At 30.8% G+C, this 16,832-nt stretch overlaps 1 protein-coding gene across 1 annotated transcript; it reads left to right on the top strand.

Annotated features, from left to right (window-relative positions):
- Positions 1 to 11,576: 11,576 nt before the first annotated feature.
- On the top strand, positions 11,577 to 11,990 carry LOC134716462 (ankyrin repeat domain-containing protein 34B-like). Its single transcript, XM_063579462.1, has one exon. The coding sequence runs from the start codon at positions 11,577 to 11,579 to the stop codon at positions 11,988 to 11,990; it is 414 nt and encodes a 137-aa protein (XP_063435532.1).
- Positions 11,991 to 16,832: the final 4,842 nt, after the last annotated feature.

Below are 16,832 nucleotides of genomic sequence, written 5' to 3'. Positions count from 1 at the left end.
CCAATTGTTTTTCGTTGAATGTATGAATACAACGCTGACTGTTTAGTTTTTCTCCGATTTATTTCAAATTGTCAACCTTACATGTATGCTGGGTTTTGTAATGATACCACACTTCCTTATTTTAATGTGGAGTACCGAAGTTATATTAAATATCACACTCATATGCAAACACGTACGAAACGAAGGTACAATACAAACATACTGAACTCCGGAGAAAAGTCAAAACGGAAAGTCCTTAATCAAATAACAAAATCTTAAACACATCAAACGAATGGATAACAATGGTCATATTCCTGGCTTGGTACAGGCCTTTTCTTGTAATAAATGGTGGATTGAACAAGGCTAGCAAAACCTCTCACTTGTTTGACAGTCGCAACAAATCCATTATATTGACAACGAGGCGTGAACAAAACAAACAGATATTATAGATAAAAATGTAAAAAATGCAGCAATCAATATGTGTTATAATCTTAATTACTAAAAACACATACAAGTATGTAAAAAGAAGCACACTATGGTCTATAGACCAAACATATTAGCAAAAAATAAAAAGACAAGTATACAAAAATTTACCATAGTACAATAACGAAATGACTGTATGTATATCTTCAGAGCCTCGTTATAAGGAAACTCAAACAGGCATAAAGACAAAGCACATAGTAAAATGAGTTAAGACCCTGAACATTTACATTAATTGAAGCATCATTTGAATAAAGAAAAGCTGTTCATTTGCGCTTGTTCGGTGATTGACAAGATGAAATGATTTTGAGTATTATTTTTTAGATTTAACTATCAAGAGTGCATACATATCGTATTGCACGAAATGTAGTGGTGGACAATCTTATTTCATTATGTAAAAATATATGCTCTTTCTATGTGACTTTATCAAGCATGGTCGCCTTTTTCATGACGATACAATATGAATTTAGAAGAATGCAAGAACATGTTACGTCATAAACATATATGTGTCCTATCTCACGAGTCATGTTTCAAGATGTTTTGTTAAGAAAGCAAATAGGTCGCCTGACTAGTCCCTATAGTAAGCTTGACTGGGTTTATTTTGCATGGCTGATAGTATATGCTTACTAAAACACGGTTCTCTATTGGCGCAATGGACTAGGCATTTGTTTTAACGTTATAAGTATATTTAAATATAGTTTTTTTTGAAATTTATTTTTATTTCATCTGAAAATACACCAAGTATGTATTGTGATATATAGTTATATAGTTATTTCATAATACATATATTGATATTAAATTTTCCAATACCAGTCTAAAATTAAAAAGTTAGTTATGCTAATTAGTCTAAATTTTCTACCAGATCATACACATCTTTTATCACTCTGGATTAGAATACCGGAATATGTTGATAAGGTTAATGATGGCATCAGCCTTCTCCTCTAGCCACATGCATCACTCCCTATACAATGATGTTGAACATGAGAGGTACCAGGAGAGGCCACCAGAGATCATTAACAGATAACATATATGACAAAATGTTGGACAGAGTCACATAAATAAATGTCAACCTAAGTCAAGGGGAGATAATTCAAATACAATCAAACAAAAATTAGTATATCAATAATGTATATAACATGTATAACAATAGCAATAAAACATAGATAGTACTTTTAAGATGCACACAAATCACTGTCCAGTTGTGATGTGCATCAACATATAATTAATTCTACATGAACTATTATAAAGCCTTAAGTAAGTACAAAATAGAAAGATCTCTCCTCACATGTGAACTATGTTTTTAATTAATTCCCATTTACAATCAAATTTCTCTCTTGCTCTAGGGGATCTGTAAGAGGAGGTAGATATTTTTTCTATTTGGTAGGAATTTTTAATCATAGCTATGACACCCGTAAGAGTCGGTAATGAATTATTAAAGCGACATGTATAAATGTAATATTTAACCAGAATAGCGAAAAGTTTAGGGAAATATCCCAAGACTCTGACCCAAGAACAATGTTTTCCACATTAAGAATTAAAGTTATTTTCAACTTGAAAAAGTGCTGCAATTTCTAACCACAAATTTCTAACTAGGTTACATTCCCAGAATAGGTGACTTATAGTTTCTTTAGTTTCATTACAGAAACTACATAAATTAGTTTCTTTTAACCCATATTTCTGCAATAATGCATTTGTAGCGAGTGTTCTATGTAAAATCTTAAATTGGAACATACTAAATTTGTTGTTTTTAGTGCAACAAAAGGGTAAACTATAGATGAAATCCCAATTTTCTATATGAGTGCCTAGTTCCTTACACATTTTGTCTTCTTGTTTTGTAGGACGTTCTGTATACATTGACAAGAATTTTTTATAAAAGAACTGACATGACTTTTTATTGTTTTTTTATAAATTCAAATTTATCGTTAGATATGTGCATAATTTTCTCTAAAGTAGTGATTAAATTTTTCAAGTCTTTTGGTATCATATGCAGCAAAGAGTGGTATGCCAAGAAATTAATCTTAAGATTATATTTTTCGCAGAATTCCTTTAAAGTAAAAAATTTGCTGTTTTCATCAAGTAAATCGCCTATAAAGAAAACTCCTGATTCAACCCACCTCTGGTAAAAAATAGTTTTATTATTAATTTTCAATCTCTTGTTTAGCCATATGGATTGTTTCATGATCCCTTCAGCAGTGTCATTAGTGATAGTGTTTAGGATATTCCAGTTTAGTAAAATATCTTTCCAGAAATTATTAAAATTTGAAGAAATCTTTTGGATACCATCAGGGGTCATCAACCATATTTTGTCTACACCTAATCTGTTGTATTGATCTATTAACAATGTTTTCCATGGGGATATATTCAAGGGGTCTAAAAGTTTATTTATCCATGTCATCTTTAATGAACAACAAAAGGATCTTATATCTGGCATTTTCAACCCCCCATTTTCAAATAACCCTATCATAACTTTTCTTTTAATCTTGTCTGGTTTTCATGACCACAAGAAACTAAAAAAAATATTTTGGATTTCTTTTATTTTATTTAAATATAGTTAATATGTCTAAGACATGAAGACATCGGTAGCCTACAGTTGCTTCTTAATATTTGTTTATGTATGAATTAAACAACTAACGTTTAAAGCGTGATTACGAAAATTTCGTCTAGATTACTAAACCAATACTTGTGAGGTCTGTACAAGGTTATTCTAACATAATGTTATTGGTTTATTAATCATCTTAAAGCTAGTGTTTATAAACGAGTTTTAAAAATGTGCTGATGTGTTTGTCTTGTGTTGACTCAAACGTGTCATTGTAATGTATATGTTTCTCACCGTTAGATTATTTCTACTTTTTTATATTTATTCAATTTAACATGCGAGGAATGTTATGTACACAGCAGAAAAATTTGAAAATTAAAAAAAATCACAAAAATACTGAACTCCGAGGAAAATTCAAAACGGAAACCCTTATCAAATGGAAAAATCAAATGATAAAACAGATCAAACGAATGGACAATAACTGTCATATTCCTGACTATAGTCATAAACAGGACTTGTTTTCTCCTCAATTTTTCTGTTACATTTCCTGGCATGTACTCTGAGTAATTGTGGTGATAGTTTGATCAAATGGAAGCTAAGAGTATCAATATGTGCAGTATCTAACTATGAAATAACATTAGTCATCTTTAATACTGATCAATTGGCAAAAATCTACTTTCACAATTTTAAATTCACTATCGAAATGTAGTGATGACATGAATATAAAAACGAAAGCAACAATTTTGCAGGAACATAAATAAGATTAAACAAGGAAAAAAAGGATTATAATTTAGTACGCCAGACGCGCGTTTCGTATACATAAGACTCATCAATGACACTCATATCAAAATATTTATAAAGCCAAACAAGTACAAAGTTGAAGAGCATTGAGGATCCAAAATTCGCAAAAATTGTACCAAATACGACTAAGGTAATATATGCCTGGGATAAGAACATCCTTAGTTTTTTTTATAAATTCCAAGTTTTGTAAACAGGAAATTTATAAAAATTACCACATTATTGATATTCATGTCAACGCCGAAGTATTGACAACTGGGCTGGTGATACCCTCGCGGACGAAACGTCCACCAGCAGTGCCATCGACCAAGTGGTTTCAAAAGTTATCAAAGGTACTAGGATTATAATTTAGTACGCCAGACGCGCGTTTCGTCCATATAAGACTCATCAGTGACGCTCATATCAAATTATTTATAAAGCCAAACAAGTACAAAGTTGAAGAGCATTGAGGATACAAAATTCGCAAAAATTGTGCCAAATGGTGTTTTATTGATCTTTTATTCAGAAAAGCCATGTAATCTTTAGGAGAATAGTCGAATTTTTACAGTAAATCAACGGAAATTTAGAATAGTACCAATTCATCCTATATTGAGATAAATATGTATGTATTACATTGGAACTAAGAATACTGAATTTGTTTGATTTAGATAGGTTGTTAAATTAATTGAAACTATCTTATGTTAAGGAATTATCTCACTCATGCAAAACTCTGACTGATTCCTTGCCCAGATTTGTCTATTTGTTTTAGTTTTGGTTTTATCAACCTTTTAAAGTTTGTATTAGTTTTGTTTTTCAAATAATATTTTAATCTTAAGAATTCCTGGATATACACTTATTGTCTAGTGCAAGAAGATTTGTACCGTTAATTTTATTACTATCACTGGGTCGATGCCTCTGCTGGTGGACTACTAGTCCCCGAGGGTATCACCAGCCCAGTAGACAGTATTTCGGTACTGGCATGAAAATACGGATTTTTTTTTGTGTTATTTAAATTTGCTGTTACAAAATATTAGAAGTGTTATAAATCATGGAATTAATCTTCCTCATGCAAAGCTCTGATTTCTTTAACGGATTTAGCTGTACTGTTTACACCTTTTGGATTATAGCTCTCCATCTTTTATATAAGCTTTGGATATCAAATATTTTGGCCACGAGCATCACTGAAGAGACATGTATTGTCGAAATGCGCATCTGGTGCAAGCAAATTGGTACCGTTAATTTTATTATAGTCCAGATACGCATCCGGTGCAATAAATTTTCTACTGTGTATGATATTTACAAAATGAGATTGAAATTTTGAAATGGATTAAATTTGTTATAAAACGCCTCACAAACAATCAAGAATGATGCAAAAAATACAAAGAAAAATGTAAAAACAAAATATTGAACTGAAAGGTATGATGTAGACGGAGAAGTCCATAAACACTGACTTCGTTATTGTTAGCTTCGTCAATGATCCTCTGACACTACTGAATAAACATTTTGAAACATGTGTACACACGGGTAATTCAGAGTACCTTATCAAAACTTTTAAAGTTAAATCCCACGTATACTCCTGCAATTTCCTCGTTAAGTAAAAACTCATGTTTACTCCTGCAATTTCTCCGTGAAGTAAAAACCCTTGTTTATTCCTCCAATTTCTCCGTTAATTCATATACCAAACAAGGACAGTTGTTTTCCATATGATTGCTTGGTTGATAAAGACAATAATTTAATCCCTTGTCTAGTTAAATGTACTTTGCCTTTTTTATTTACCTTTCAGTTATGTATTTTTGTAAGTTTACATACATGTGATCTTAGTACAAATCAATATCCTGTTATCTGTTTTTTTTGTTTTTTTTAGGATTCATTTTCTATTTTAATGAGTTTTATCTAATAACTTGTCACTTGATATTGTGAATACGACAAAACTACTAACAGGAAAAAACTGTATTTTTTCCCCTTTCGACCTTTACATTTTATGAAAACATGTCTTGTTAGTAAATGCACTTGCAGTGTGATTATGTTATATCAAAGGTAAAACAAAATATAAATTCACGAAGAAAAAGACTATATCGTTACACTTAACCTTCGAAATAAAGGTGAGGCAGAAGGATGCAGAAGCTATGAAAGTTGTTGAAATTCAAAACAAAAATGTTTTCCAAAATACCTTACTCAAAAGTAGATTTCAAAAGGGAAGAAGTCCTTCAACCTCCCAAAATCGACCGTTAGAAAATTTCAACCAACAAAAATGTTGAAACCAATTACTCATATACCTTAATATGACTTTTTTTTGTCGTGTGAAATAAAATAAATATTTTTTCGAGTAAAAAAAAGTAGAACATAAAGACTGAACTGCAATGCAACTTAAAAGAAGCGAATTATTTTCAAACTAACAAAAAACAATCACTATCAACAGAACAAGTTTAACTGCTGTCGTTTACTGCTCTTAGATTAACAGCTCATAATATAAATGATAAATAAAAGTAAAATTACTTACCAATAACCTAATTTATTGCTCAAAAGCTGAATGAACCCAAGAATAGGACGTCATTAAGAACAATATCAAGGAGTTTACAATCGTTAAATATATAGTTTTAACAAGTTTGTCAACCTTTTGAATGTCCCTCATGTATCTTTCGTCCTTCTTTAATAACGTAACTTACGGACAATATATTCTTTTTCTCAAATTGAAGCAAAATATCTCAAGTAACATCAATATGATAAAAAAAATAATAATGTTTTATTAAGAAGATTAAAATTGGCACTCTCAGTAATGGTCAGTCTGATTTAAAAAGTAAAGTTTGAGATTCCATAACAGTAAAATAAACATTTCCTTGTTCATTTATAGTAAATCATGTTGTAGATGTATTGGATCTAATCAAGCACAAAATTTTTAAAATTAAATTAAATTGAGGTTAGTGTCAAAATAGGTAAAAAAAAGTCACAAAATGGGTACATCAGTCATCATTGTGTCATAGTTTCAAAACAAACAAATATCAAAATTATTCCTTCATAAATTTTACGGACTCCATCACGAGGTAGATGACCATTATGGAATGACCGTTTCACAGATGATATCTGATATATGTCTTATATCGTTATTAAATGTACTTTCCTTTTCACCAATAATGTGACCTACTGTGTTTGTAATAACATGAGCAACACGACCGTAACCACATGATGAAAAACACGTGAGAGCCTCACCAACAAATGAGTATGTAACAACTACAGAACATCTGGTTGTATATAAAAGATACGAGAAAAACTATTTGTAAGCAAGTCTAATGAATTGAAAGGTGCTTGCTTCTAGTTGTTCATGTAATTATTTGTTATTGAAGTGTATCCGCACATCCCTTATTTTGTTTTTTGAAATGATGTTGTGGGTTTTAATTGGCCATAGGAATGCCAAGTTAGTATCTTTGTCTTTGTTAAATGGAAAATTCCATTGACTATAGAAAAGGTGCATGCATAAATTTAACATTTTTCAATCATTATTTTCTAAGCACCTTCATCAAGAAACCCTTAAATTTAAAATGTATTAAAAGGATTTTATAAAAACATCAATTCGACGAGTAAAACAACAAAACATGTGTATTCATTTTTAACTAAATATTCAAATTGACTATATGGAACTTACTATGACAGAGAAAGTTAACATCTATAAATCATACATAGCTTCGCAATGTTTACAATAGACAAATACATGAGTAGTTATAAATGTTTGGATATTTTAAACGATAGTATAAGAATGTATTATTTGATGAAAGATGAAATTGAAAATACGCGATATCTAGTTAGTGCCAATAGCAGAGTGTTGACGTTTGTCCATACAAATGTATTACTAATTTAAGGTTGCAGCTCTATAACGATTTTTAAACATTTTTAATCAATTTAGAGGAGACAAATCAAGGAAACAATACAAACAGAGGGTATCGCATGACTTTTAAATAAGACGGACTGGGTGCGTCAACTTTGTCATACAGACACTTTTGAAAAGCAACAATGCATCATGCAGTGCTGCTAATAAAAAGTGTCTGTCTGACACAAGCAAACTATATATTGTTTTATCACATCAATGATTATCAAAGCGTTATATTGACATTTGATGCCAATTTGAAATATGTGTTTACTAATAAGGTAAAAGATGAAAGATGTAACACACAATAATGTAATCATAACAAAAAACTCAAATATCATCTTTGTTTTGACATGATAAGAAATTAACAATAAGAATCACATACAGAAAAGCCGAATCAAAATACATTTAAAGTTGACTGCGGAATGAGGAAAACTAGTTGAAAAATAATTTATAGCTATTAGCGTATACTTTCAATAGAACAAGTCATATTATAAATATTGTCAGTGACAAAGCTTTTCCTAATTTGTTAATGAAACGATGCAAACATGTTTTCTCTAATTCTTCGTCAATTTATCCCTTTCTGCACCCATTGTTTAAAAAAGTTTAATCAACGTGTGGTTCGTTTGATCTCAATTCTTTATTTGTTAAATTCCGATTGTGACGTCCACTTTTCTTGTTTTCCTCTGAATTTCCTATTGTGACGGCATGAAAAAAGGCGACCATGCCTGATGACGTCACATAGAAAGAACACATCGTTGTGCAAATCAATCGCAAAGAAAGAATAAGTTTCCTTGCGTATTGTTTGAAAATCATTAGAGAAACAGATTCTACCACCAAATCTTGGCGAGCCTCGCGTTTTAAATTTGAAAATTTAACTGTCTCGAGTGGATAAATATCGTATCACACTCGATGCAGTGGTAGAATCTAAATTTATCGACATTTATTGAAATCACGTATTCAAACAACCTTGAAAAATTGACATTCCATGAAGTACGTCAACTATTTGATGTAATCCTTTAATCAAGCATTATTTTACCTCACATGATGTTTTGAAATATATATGTTAAAGATGATGCATATTTTAAGGTTTTTCTTGTCGTAGAACACATCGAGGGGTGTCAGGATTGATCAAATGATAGACCGATCGTAGGGAGGTCTTTCTTTGAGCAAACCTGACACACTCACTATTCCTTCAGATATCAACTAGTTGAATTAAGCGAGGTATGATATTAATATAGGACGTTCCCCTCTATGACCATCGTTATCGTTTGATAATCGAAGTACATCACACATCTCTTTGTGTCAATACCCAACTCGGAAGAAAGGGGCATACATTCTAGATTGATTAATAATGCAAAAATCGTTTCAAGATATCTTCACAAAAAGTACGACCAGTTTAACCGACAAAAGTTTCAATGACATTTGTGGCTTCAGGCTAGAAAATTGACATTTTAATATTTGCCTTAAATGACGGTTAGGTTCCATGCTCAAGGCTGAAATAAGTTATATAATTTTATGGAAAAGTCGGTCATCATAGATTTTGTTTATATAAGATTTTATAAAATATTTCAAAAATTTCAAAAACATAATCATAACTATACAATAGAGAATAGAAACGGGTAATGTGTCAAAGAGTCAACAACAAACAGAGAACAGCCTACAACAGCAGATGGGTTCAACGCAGCGATAAAATCCCACACCTGGAAGCGACCTTACGCAAAAGCTATGGGTTTTTGACTTAAAAGAGGTAGTAATTGCGGGATAACACATGTTTTGTGAGATGAAACCCCTCATACTTCTAGTCAGTTTAAAAGGAACAAAATAACAGCAATGAGCACAGAAAAACTTAGCTTTAAAAAAGAAGTCGGAATCCGATGCTCGAATACAGATAACATAAGACGGTAAATCCAATAACATTGAAAATCACGTCATTGAATCAACAAATGACTTTAAGAGCACATGAGATCACTCCTAGTTTTGGTGGGGGTCGTGTTGCTAATCTTTAGTTTTTTATGTTGTGTCATGTGTTCTATTGTTTGTCTATTTGTCTCCTTTACATGTTTAGCCAGGCGTTGTCAGTTTATTTTCGATTTATGAGTTTGACTGTCCCTCTTGTATCTTACGTCCCATTTTTAAGCAGTTACGAATCACATCAAGCCTTTAATAAAATTGATTGACATATTACTATTAAATGTGGTTAGAGTGCCAACGAGACAACTCTTCATCCAAGTCACAATTAATAACATAAACCATTATTAGTCAAGGTACGGTCTTCAGCAAAATACGCTTGTCAATGTCGTAAAGTAGCTGTTTGAAGCATATGAAAATGTACTAATCGACATTTCAACGAAAGAATGTAAGTGTATCATTGTTGACAGAAAATTTATAAAAACAAATCCAATTTAAAAAATATATATATAATAAACGATTTAGAAGGAACATATTTAAGATATATATAAATATTTTGTTTAATATCTAGACAAACAAATGACGTTTTCTAAACAAAACGCTCCCTGTGTGTGTAATATTTGTCGCGGTTATTATTATGTTGATAGGTCATTGAAAACGTCTGTCTTGATAAAATATTATCATACTTAATTCCTTTATCAAGAAAACTTAATATTATCTTTCGTTTTTGTTTTAAAAAAAAGTGTTTAGTGATATAAAATTTACATAAAATAAAGTTGGATTTTTTTGTGTTATTAATATTTGCCTTTGCAAAATGTAAAAATTATTATAAATTAAGGAATTATCGCCCTCATGCAAAGCTCTATTTCCTTTCACGAATTTGGCTATACTTTTTGGACCTTTGGATTATAGCTCTTAATCCTTTATATAAGCTTTGGATTTCAAATATTTTAGCCACGAGCATCACTGAAGAGACATGTATGGTCGAAATGCGCATCTGGTGCAGGAAAATTGGTACCGTTAATGCTATGGACTAAATCAATTGAAAAACTTTGTATTCGATTGAGACCTCTCTAAATGTTTTGCTTTGAAAACTAATGACGAGTCGTATGTATACTAACCACACAATTGGCGTACAAAATTATAATCTGCTATCTTTGACGAGTTTGTAAAATTAATTAAAAATTATCTTAGGGTATTGAAACCTTAGTTACTTTATTGTTTGCCAATGTATTGATAGGTAATTTAAAAAAAAGTATTGTATCGATCTTGTCCAGACCACAGCTCTAACTACTGCATTGTTGATACCCTATGTGACACTATTGGAGACTAAAAGTCCGTCAGCAGTGTTATAAACTCAATGCTTATACATAAATCAATCAACACTTAACCTCCTGTAGTTAGATGCATCTTTATATATCTACATGAATAACTCTCCAACCTAAAAAAAAAATGAAATACTCAGGGATGTATATCTACCTAGAACATTATGATTTATGTGACAAAAGGCGATTACAAAGAAGAGCTAAATAAACGTAGTAAATACTTTGCCTAATCAAGTATAATCCATAGTTTCTTAATAATTTCGTAGTTTCTACCAGGGAACACTTCAAAAGTATTGTAAGATCATTAAGCATCAACGCATTGAATACTGATATGATGATAACACTGACCAACGGCCACCAGCAGATTTGATGATCTAATGCTTACCAATGAAAACAATAGTTTAAAACACATATGCTTTTGATTCTGCACCAGTGTAATAATTGCTTGATTCATACGCATCCTTTTCATTATAATGGTTAGTAGCTTACATTTTTCAGTTTTGCTTATAATAGGTGTCTATATGACACAAGCATGGTTATGAAAGGTTTTCCTTACTTGCTAATTTAAGGCGGGATAAATACATTTAATGGCAATTTATTGTCCAATGATATCATGTTACTAACTACATAACATACTATAACTTTACTATTTAAATTGCTAAATCGTGTTACCATCTAATAGATACCAACAATCCACTCTATTGTAAACATGTCAACTAAAAACTGCTTTGAGGCAATGATGAAAAGATGGAGAAAGAAAGCTGTCACTTCTAAATATGCTGTGGATGAAGATGTGCATCAAGTATTTATCGCAATTTCTGAAGGAAAATTAAGACTAGCCAGAATTCTCATAGAAAGAAAAGTGAATGTGAATTGTACAGATAATTCTGGGAGAACACCGTTGATGGCTTTATGTAGACTTAATAATACCAGAATAAACGAAGAACATCGATTGAGTTTTGTGAAATTTCTGCTTAATGAAGAGGAAACAATTCTCAATGCTACTGATATGTTTGGAAAACAAGCTTTAGATTACGCCTGTGAGAACGAGTTGCATCAAGTGGTAAAGGTTATAACTCGTGCCATAGAAGACTTTTTAAACAACATTTTGCTAGAATTTTGACAGTTCTACATGTATAAAATAACTATCATCTACAACAACCATATATTTATGATATTGTAAATATAAACCTCGAATAATAAAAAATACTAATATCATGTTAATTTGTGTTTGTCATTTAATTATACAAATACTTTCTCTTCAGTTTATCTGCTGGATTACCACAGATAATAATAAGAAATTTGATTTTAACTTAATACATATTTTGGAAGTTTAAGGTCTTTTTTCCAGTTGGAAACATGGTCTAGATATTACTTTAAGGTGAAAAGGGCGTCTTAATTAAAATTGATAGAATTTTTTGGATAATTTGTCAAAATAAAGTTTTAATCATGCTCATTTCAAAAATATATTTAAACAGTATGGGTCACCGGACTTTTTTTCACGTTACAGGTTGTGCAAAATTGTCAGATTTTGCATAGATTATGCATGGAAAATCAAATTGTGTGTGATAAAAAGGAAACGTACCATAAGAAATTTAAGATAAAATGTGGGACAATTGCTCTTATAACATGCTTTCAAATAAAAAAAAATAAAAAAATGGGGCATTCGAACTTGTTTTCTTGATACATATCAAAATAGGTAAACTCATAACACTTTCTTTAAACACACAATTTTCTATATTTATATCAAAAGTCTTTTACATATATTACAAACAAATCTCCTCACAATTTGCACATGACATCAAATATCTAGACTCAAGTTGTCTTTCTTCAAATTCCAAGATGGAGGAAGACACCGAAGCCACCTCAAATTTGCAAGTTGTAGTAAATTCAACTAATAATCGATCGGTACTAACGTCATCTGTCTTTTTACTATTTCCTTACATTTGTACCAAAATTATGAATAGATTCATGTCCATCAGATCAAAAACATTTCAAATGTGACATTCAGAAGCCAATTACCTACTACCAAATGCTTATGATTTGTTACAATTTGTCATAATTGTTTTTCGTTCAATGTAGGAGCACAGGTCTGACTTAAGTTTTTCTCCCAATTTTTACAGTTTATCCTCCCTAGGCTATGATTAATCCTGGGCTTGGGAATGATACCACACCTCTATATTTTTATGTAGGGCGCCAAAGTAATATCAAATCTCAAACTCACCAAAAAAAACACGAAAAAAACGAATTAAGACCTTGAATTTTTACAATTTAAAAACAACCATTGCTTTTTGCGAAAAGGATATGTCTATGAGTCATTCAAAGATAGTTCTATGTGCTTGTTTGATGATTGTCCAGAGAAAATCTTGAGCCAAAAAAGTAGGTTTGTTTCTAAAATGATTTGTTCACGTGCTGCGCATGCTGTTTAAACCAAGTATTGATCAATTTGAACACTCATTAACGGTCTTATAGACATAGTAAGAGGTAGTTCGTTATTTTTATTACAAAGGAAAAAGTTTTAAAAGAACTATGATTTGATGTTAGAAATGTTATAAAAACAATATTATCAGCCAGATGTAGAAATTCATGAAACACTACTAGTACCTTACACAAAAATATGTTTCGTTCATATTCGTAGACAAATATCTGGAAAACGATTACTTTGTTTTGAACTACTTCAATAACATGATTTGCTTATAACAAACAAACAAAATTCATTTTAAATATAAAAACCATAAATACGTCTGACTAATTTCTAAAGTCCGTCTCATATTCCCTATAGTAAGTGTCATTAGGTTTTATTTCGCAATGCGGATACTATATGATTACTAGGAAACGCTGCTCTGTTGGTACATCCGACTAGGCACTTGTTTTAACGTTGTATGTTCACTAGTTTAATTCTTATATGATTTGCATGTTAGGAAATACGTTGATATGATTTGTCGAGAGGATTTCCGGGAGATGATCTTGACGTTGTTTATTGTTCGATAGACGTCGTTGATCGAATTTCTTTTGTAACCAATGTAAACAAGATGGCGGCGACTCTTATCCCGACGTTAACAAAATTCATTTTCACTGGACGTTAATCGTTTAATTAGATATTAAACATAATTTAAACAAATATTCGTTTGATGGATGATAAAAAAAATGTGGTTTATTCCTTGTCTTCAATTTTAAAGAATTTTAAGGATGCAACACCTTTTTTAAGGACTTTATAGGTGTATACACTGGACCAATTTGTTATCAAGGGTACCAGGATTAACCAAGTCACTAACAAGCATATAATAAATGTCCATCGGTTTTCTATTCGTTTTTGAGTGAACTGGTCGAGTTTATACACCTACAGATTTTTAAAAAGGCGTTTATAATAGTCAATAGGTCTACAGGTATACTATAGTTGCTTCTTAACATTTCTTTCAGTCTTAATCAACTGCTGAAATTAACAACTAACATTTGAAGCGTGATTACGAAAAGTTTGTTAAGGTTACGAGAACACTACTTGTGAGGTTTTTACAAGGTTGGTCTACATTTGTGTTATTTGTTGATCAATAACCTGTAAGCTAGCGATTATTTACGATTTTCAAAATATGATGATGTGTTTGTCTTGTTTTGATTAAAACTTGTCCTTGTATTGTACGTTTGTCTTTCCGTTCCAACTTTTCAATTTTTATTTGTTCCATTTCTCATTGCAGGAAGTGCTATATACACAGCAGACAAATTGACATTCTAAAAAAATTAAAAACAACCATGTTTACGTTAACTTAGGATGAGGGCTATGCGTATACATATGAATTATTGTTTTCCCCTCGATTTTTCTTTTACATTGCGCGGCAAACTGAGCTCACAATAGTTGTTATTATAGTTTGATTTAATTAAAGATAAGAAAATCACTATTTGCAGTATTGAACTAAGCATAACAAAACTTAATCACTTGCACACTGATCACTCAGACAAATCTGCTTTTTAAATTTGAAATTGTTTTAATATTAAATTTGATATAGCAGTTATTTGAAAATTAGGTATCAGGGTGATGACATAAATATTATATAAAAACAAAATCAACATCTGTGTAGGAACTTTTGTTAGATCATACAGAGAACAACTGAACTAAGTTATAATGAATCCAGATCTGATGTTTTGTCCGAATTGAAAAGTAAACTATCGCATTTGATGTATTAACAAGAATGACAAAAAATGCATCAAACTATCATTCTTACATATTTTGATATTGATGTTTGGGATGTGATCAAGCACAATGTATTCGAGATGAACTGAAATAAATTCACAGTGATAAAAATAAATCTCGCCTTATCATTAATATCTAAAAGTCATCAAGACTAGTTAAGACAGATTCAGCAAAATTAACACTTTTACAAATTTGAATTCGTGTTCTATGACCAAGATTGCTGAGTGTATAGATAAAATTAGAGAAAAAAACATTTTAAGGCAAGCATGAACTTTTTCAAAGGTTCCTAGTGTCTATTTTTATGTCATGGTATGTTAATGTTGTCTGTCCTTTTGTCCTTTTAGTTTTTTGTCATGACATTCTCTTTTTTTTCGACTATTGGTTTAGAAGTGACAAAATAAAGCGTGAAGAGAATATCAGCAGTTTTAGATAAATTCTAAATTTATCAAATGGGATTTTAGAACATAACCAAACAATACTTCTGAGCTAAAGATACTCTTTGAGACATATACGTTAACGGTACTAAGTATACTGAGTTTGTCAGATTTAAATAGGCTGTTAAAATAATTGAAACCATCTAAGGTTTAGGCATTATCTTCCTCATGTAAAACTCTGATTGATTCCTTGTCCGGATTTTTGTTTTTAATCGCGTTTAAACGTTTATAATAGGGATTTTTCAAAATGTGTTAGTCTAAACATTTAATAAAGAGACACGTATTGACAAGATACACATCATATGGATTTACATTTATAACAGTTATAATATTAACAAACGAAGAAATACATTGTAATAGGATTTTTGTGTTTATAAAACGAATAAAAAAAACAATTAAGAACGATGCAAGAAGGTATAATGAAAAAAGTAGTACAGTAAATGTATCGAACTGCAATTCATAATGAAAAGAGGGATTTTCAAAAAAACTGATGTTGTCACTTTTTTCACGATTAAAGCCTCTGAAACTACTGAACCAATTCAGCAATTATTGTAAGAATGATCACGCCTTTTTTTTACAAGTCAGCCAATGAACATTGCCACCAAGTGTCAAATAGTAAAAAGTTGGTTAAATGCATTTACATTCTGTATTGCTTGCGTTTTCCATATAATTTATATGGGTGCATTTACATTCTGTATTGCTTGGGTTTTCCATATAAATATATATGGGTGGGGAAGGGGTAGGTGGATGGATGGGTAGTTGTGGGTTTGTGGGTGTGTACAAGTTTTAAACATTGGTTTAAGCTACAGTTGGTTTATTTCTTGATATTACCAGCTGTTACAATCAGCTTTCAATATTATTACTGTCTATTAGAGGTTAAATATGAAAGGGTCATCATAGTCTCTAGAACAAAATTGTTTAAATAAAAAAATATTTATTTTTTTAATACGTGAAATGTATATGTAAATAATAGATCTTGTGAGGTCTGCCCAAGGTTGTTTTAACATCAGGGCATTGATTTGTATCTCACCTTTAGACTAATTATTGAGTGATATCTTTTCACTTGATAACTAATTTTTTTGTCTAGATTTGTCATCAATATTATAATAATATTAGATGACTCCTTATAAGAGTTATTCACCTGGAAAGACGATTTGTTTAAATAATTTTACAGCACTTTCTCCCAAATTAAAGACATATGATAGATACTAGTTATCAACTGTTAACAACAGAAATGTTTGGGTTTCAGTATCTACAAGATTGCAAAAATGAAAGAAAACTTAGTTGACCCTTATAGCAGAAGTTTTTTCGACATGTTTTTACTTTATGCATTTTATATATTTGT

Source organism: Mytilus trossulus, chromosome 4 (assembly GCF_036588685.1).
Source record: "Mytilus trossulus isolate FHL-02 chromosome 4, PNRI_Mtr1.1.1.hap1, whole genome shotgun sequence".
Classification (NCBI taxonomy): Eukaryota; Metazoa; Mollusca; class Bivalvia; order Mytilida; family Mytilidae; genus Mytilus; species Mytilus trossulus.
This window is presented reverse-complemented; position numbering and strand designations above follow the sequence as displayed.

Excerpts from the sequence above, each read along its gene's own strand:
- LOC134716462 (XM_063579462.1), top strand. The coding sequence starts at position 11,577 with ATGTCAACTAAAAACTGCTTTGAGGCAATGATGAAAAGATGGAGAAAG.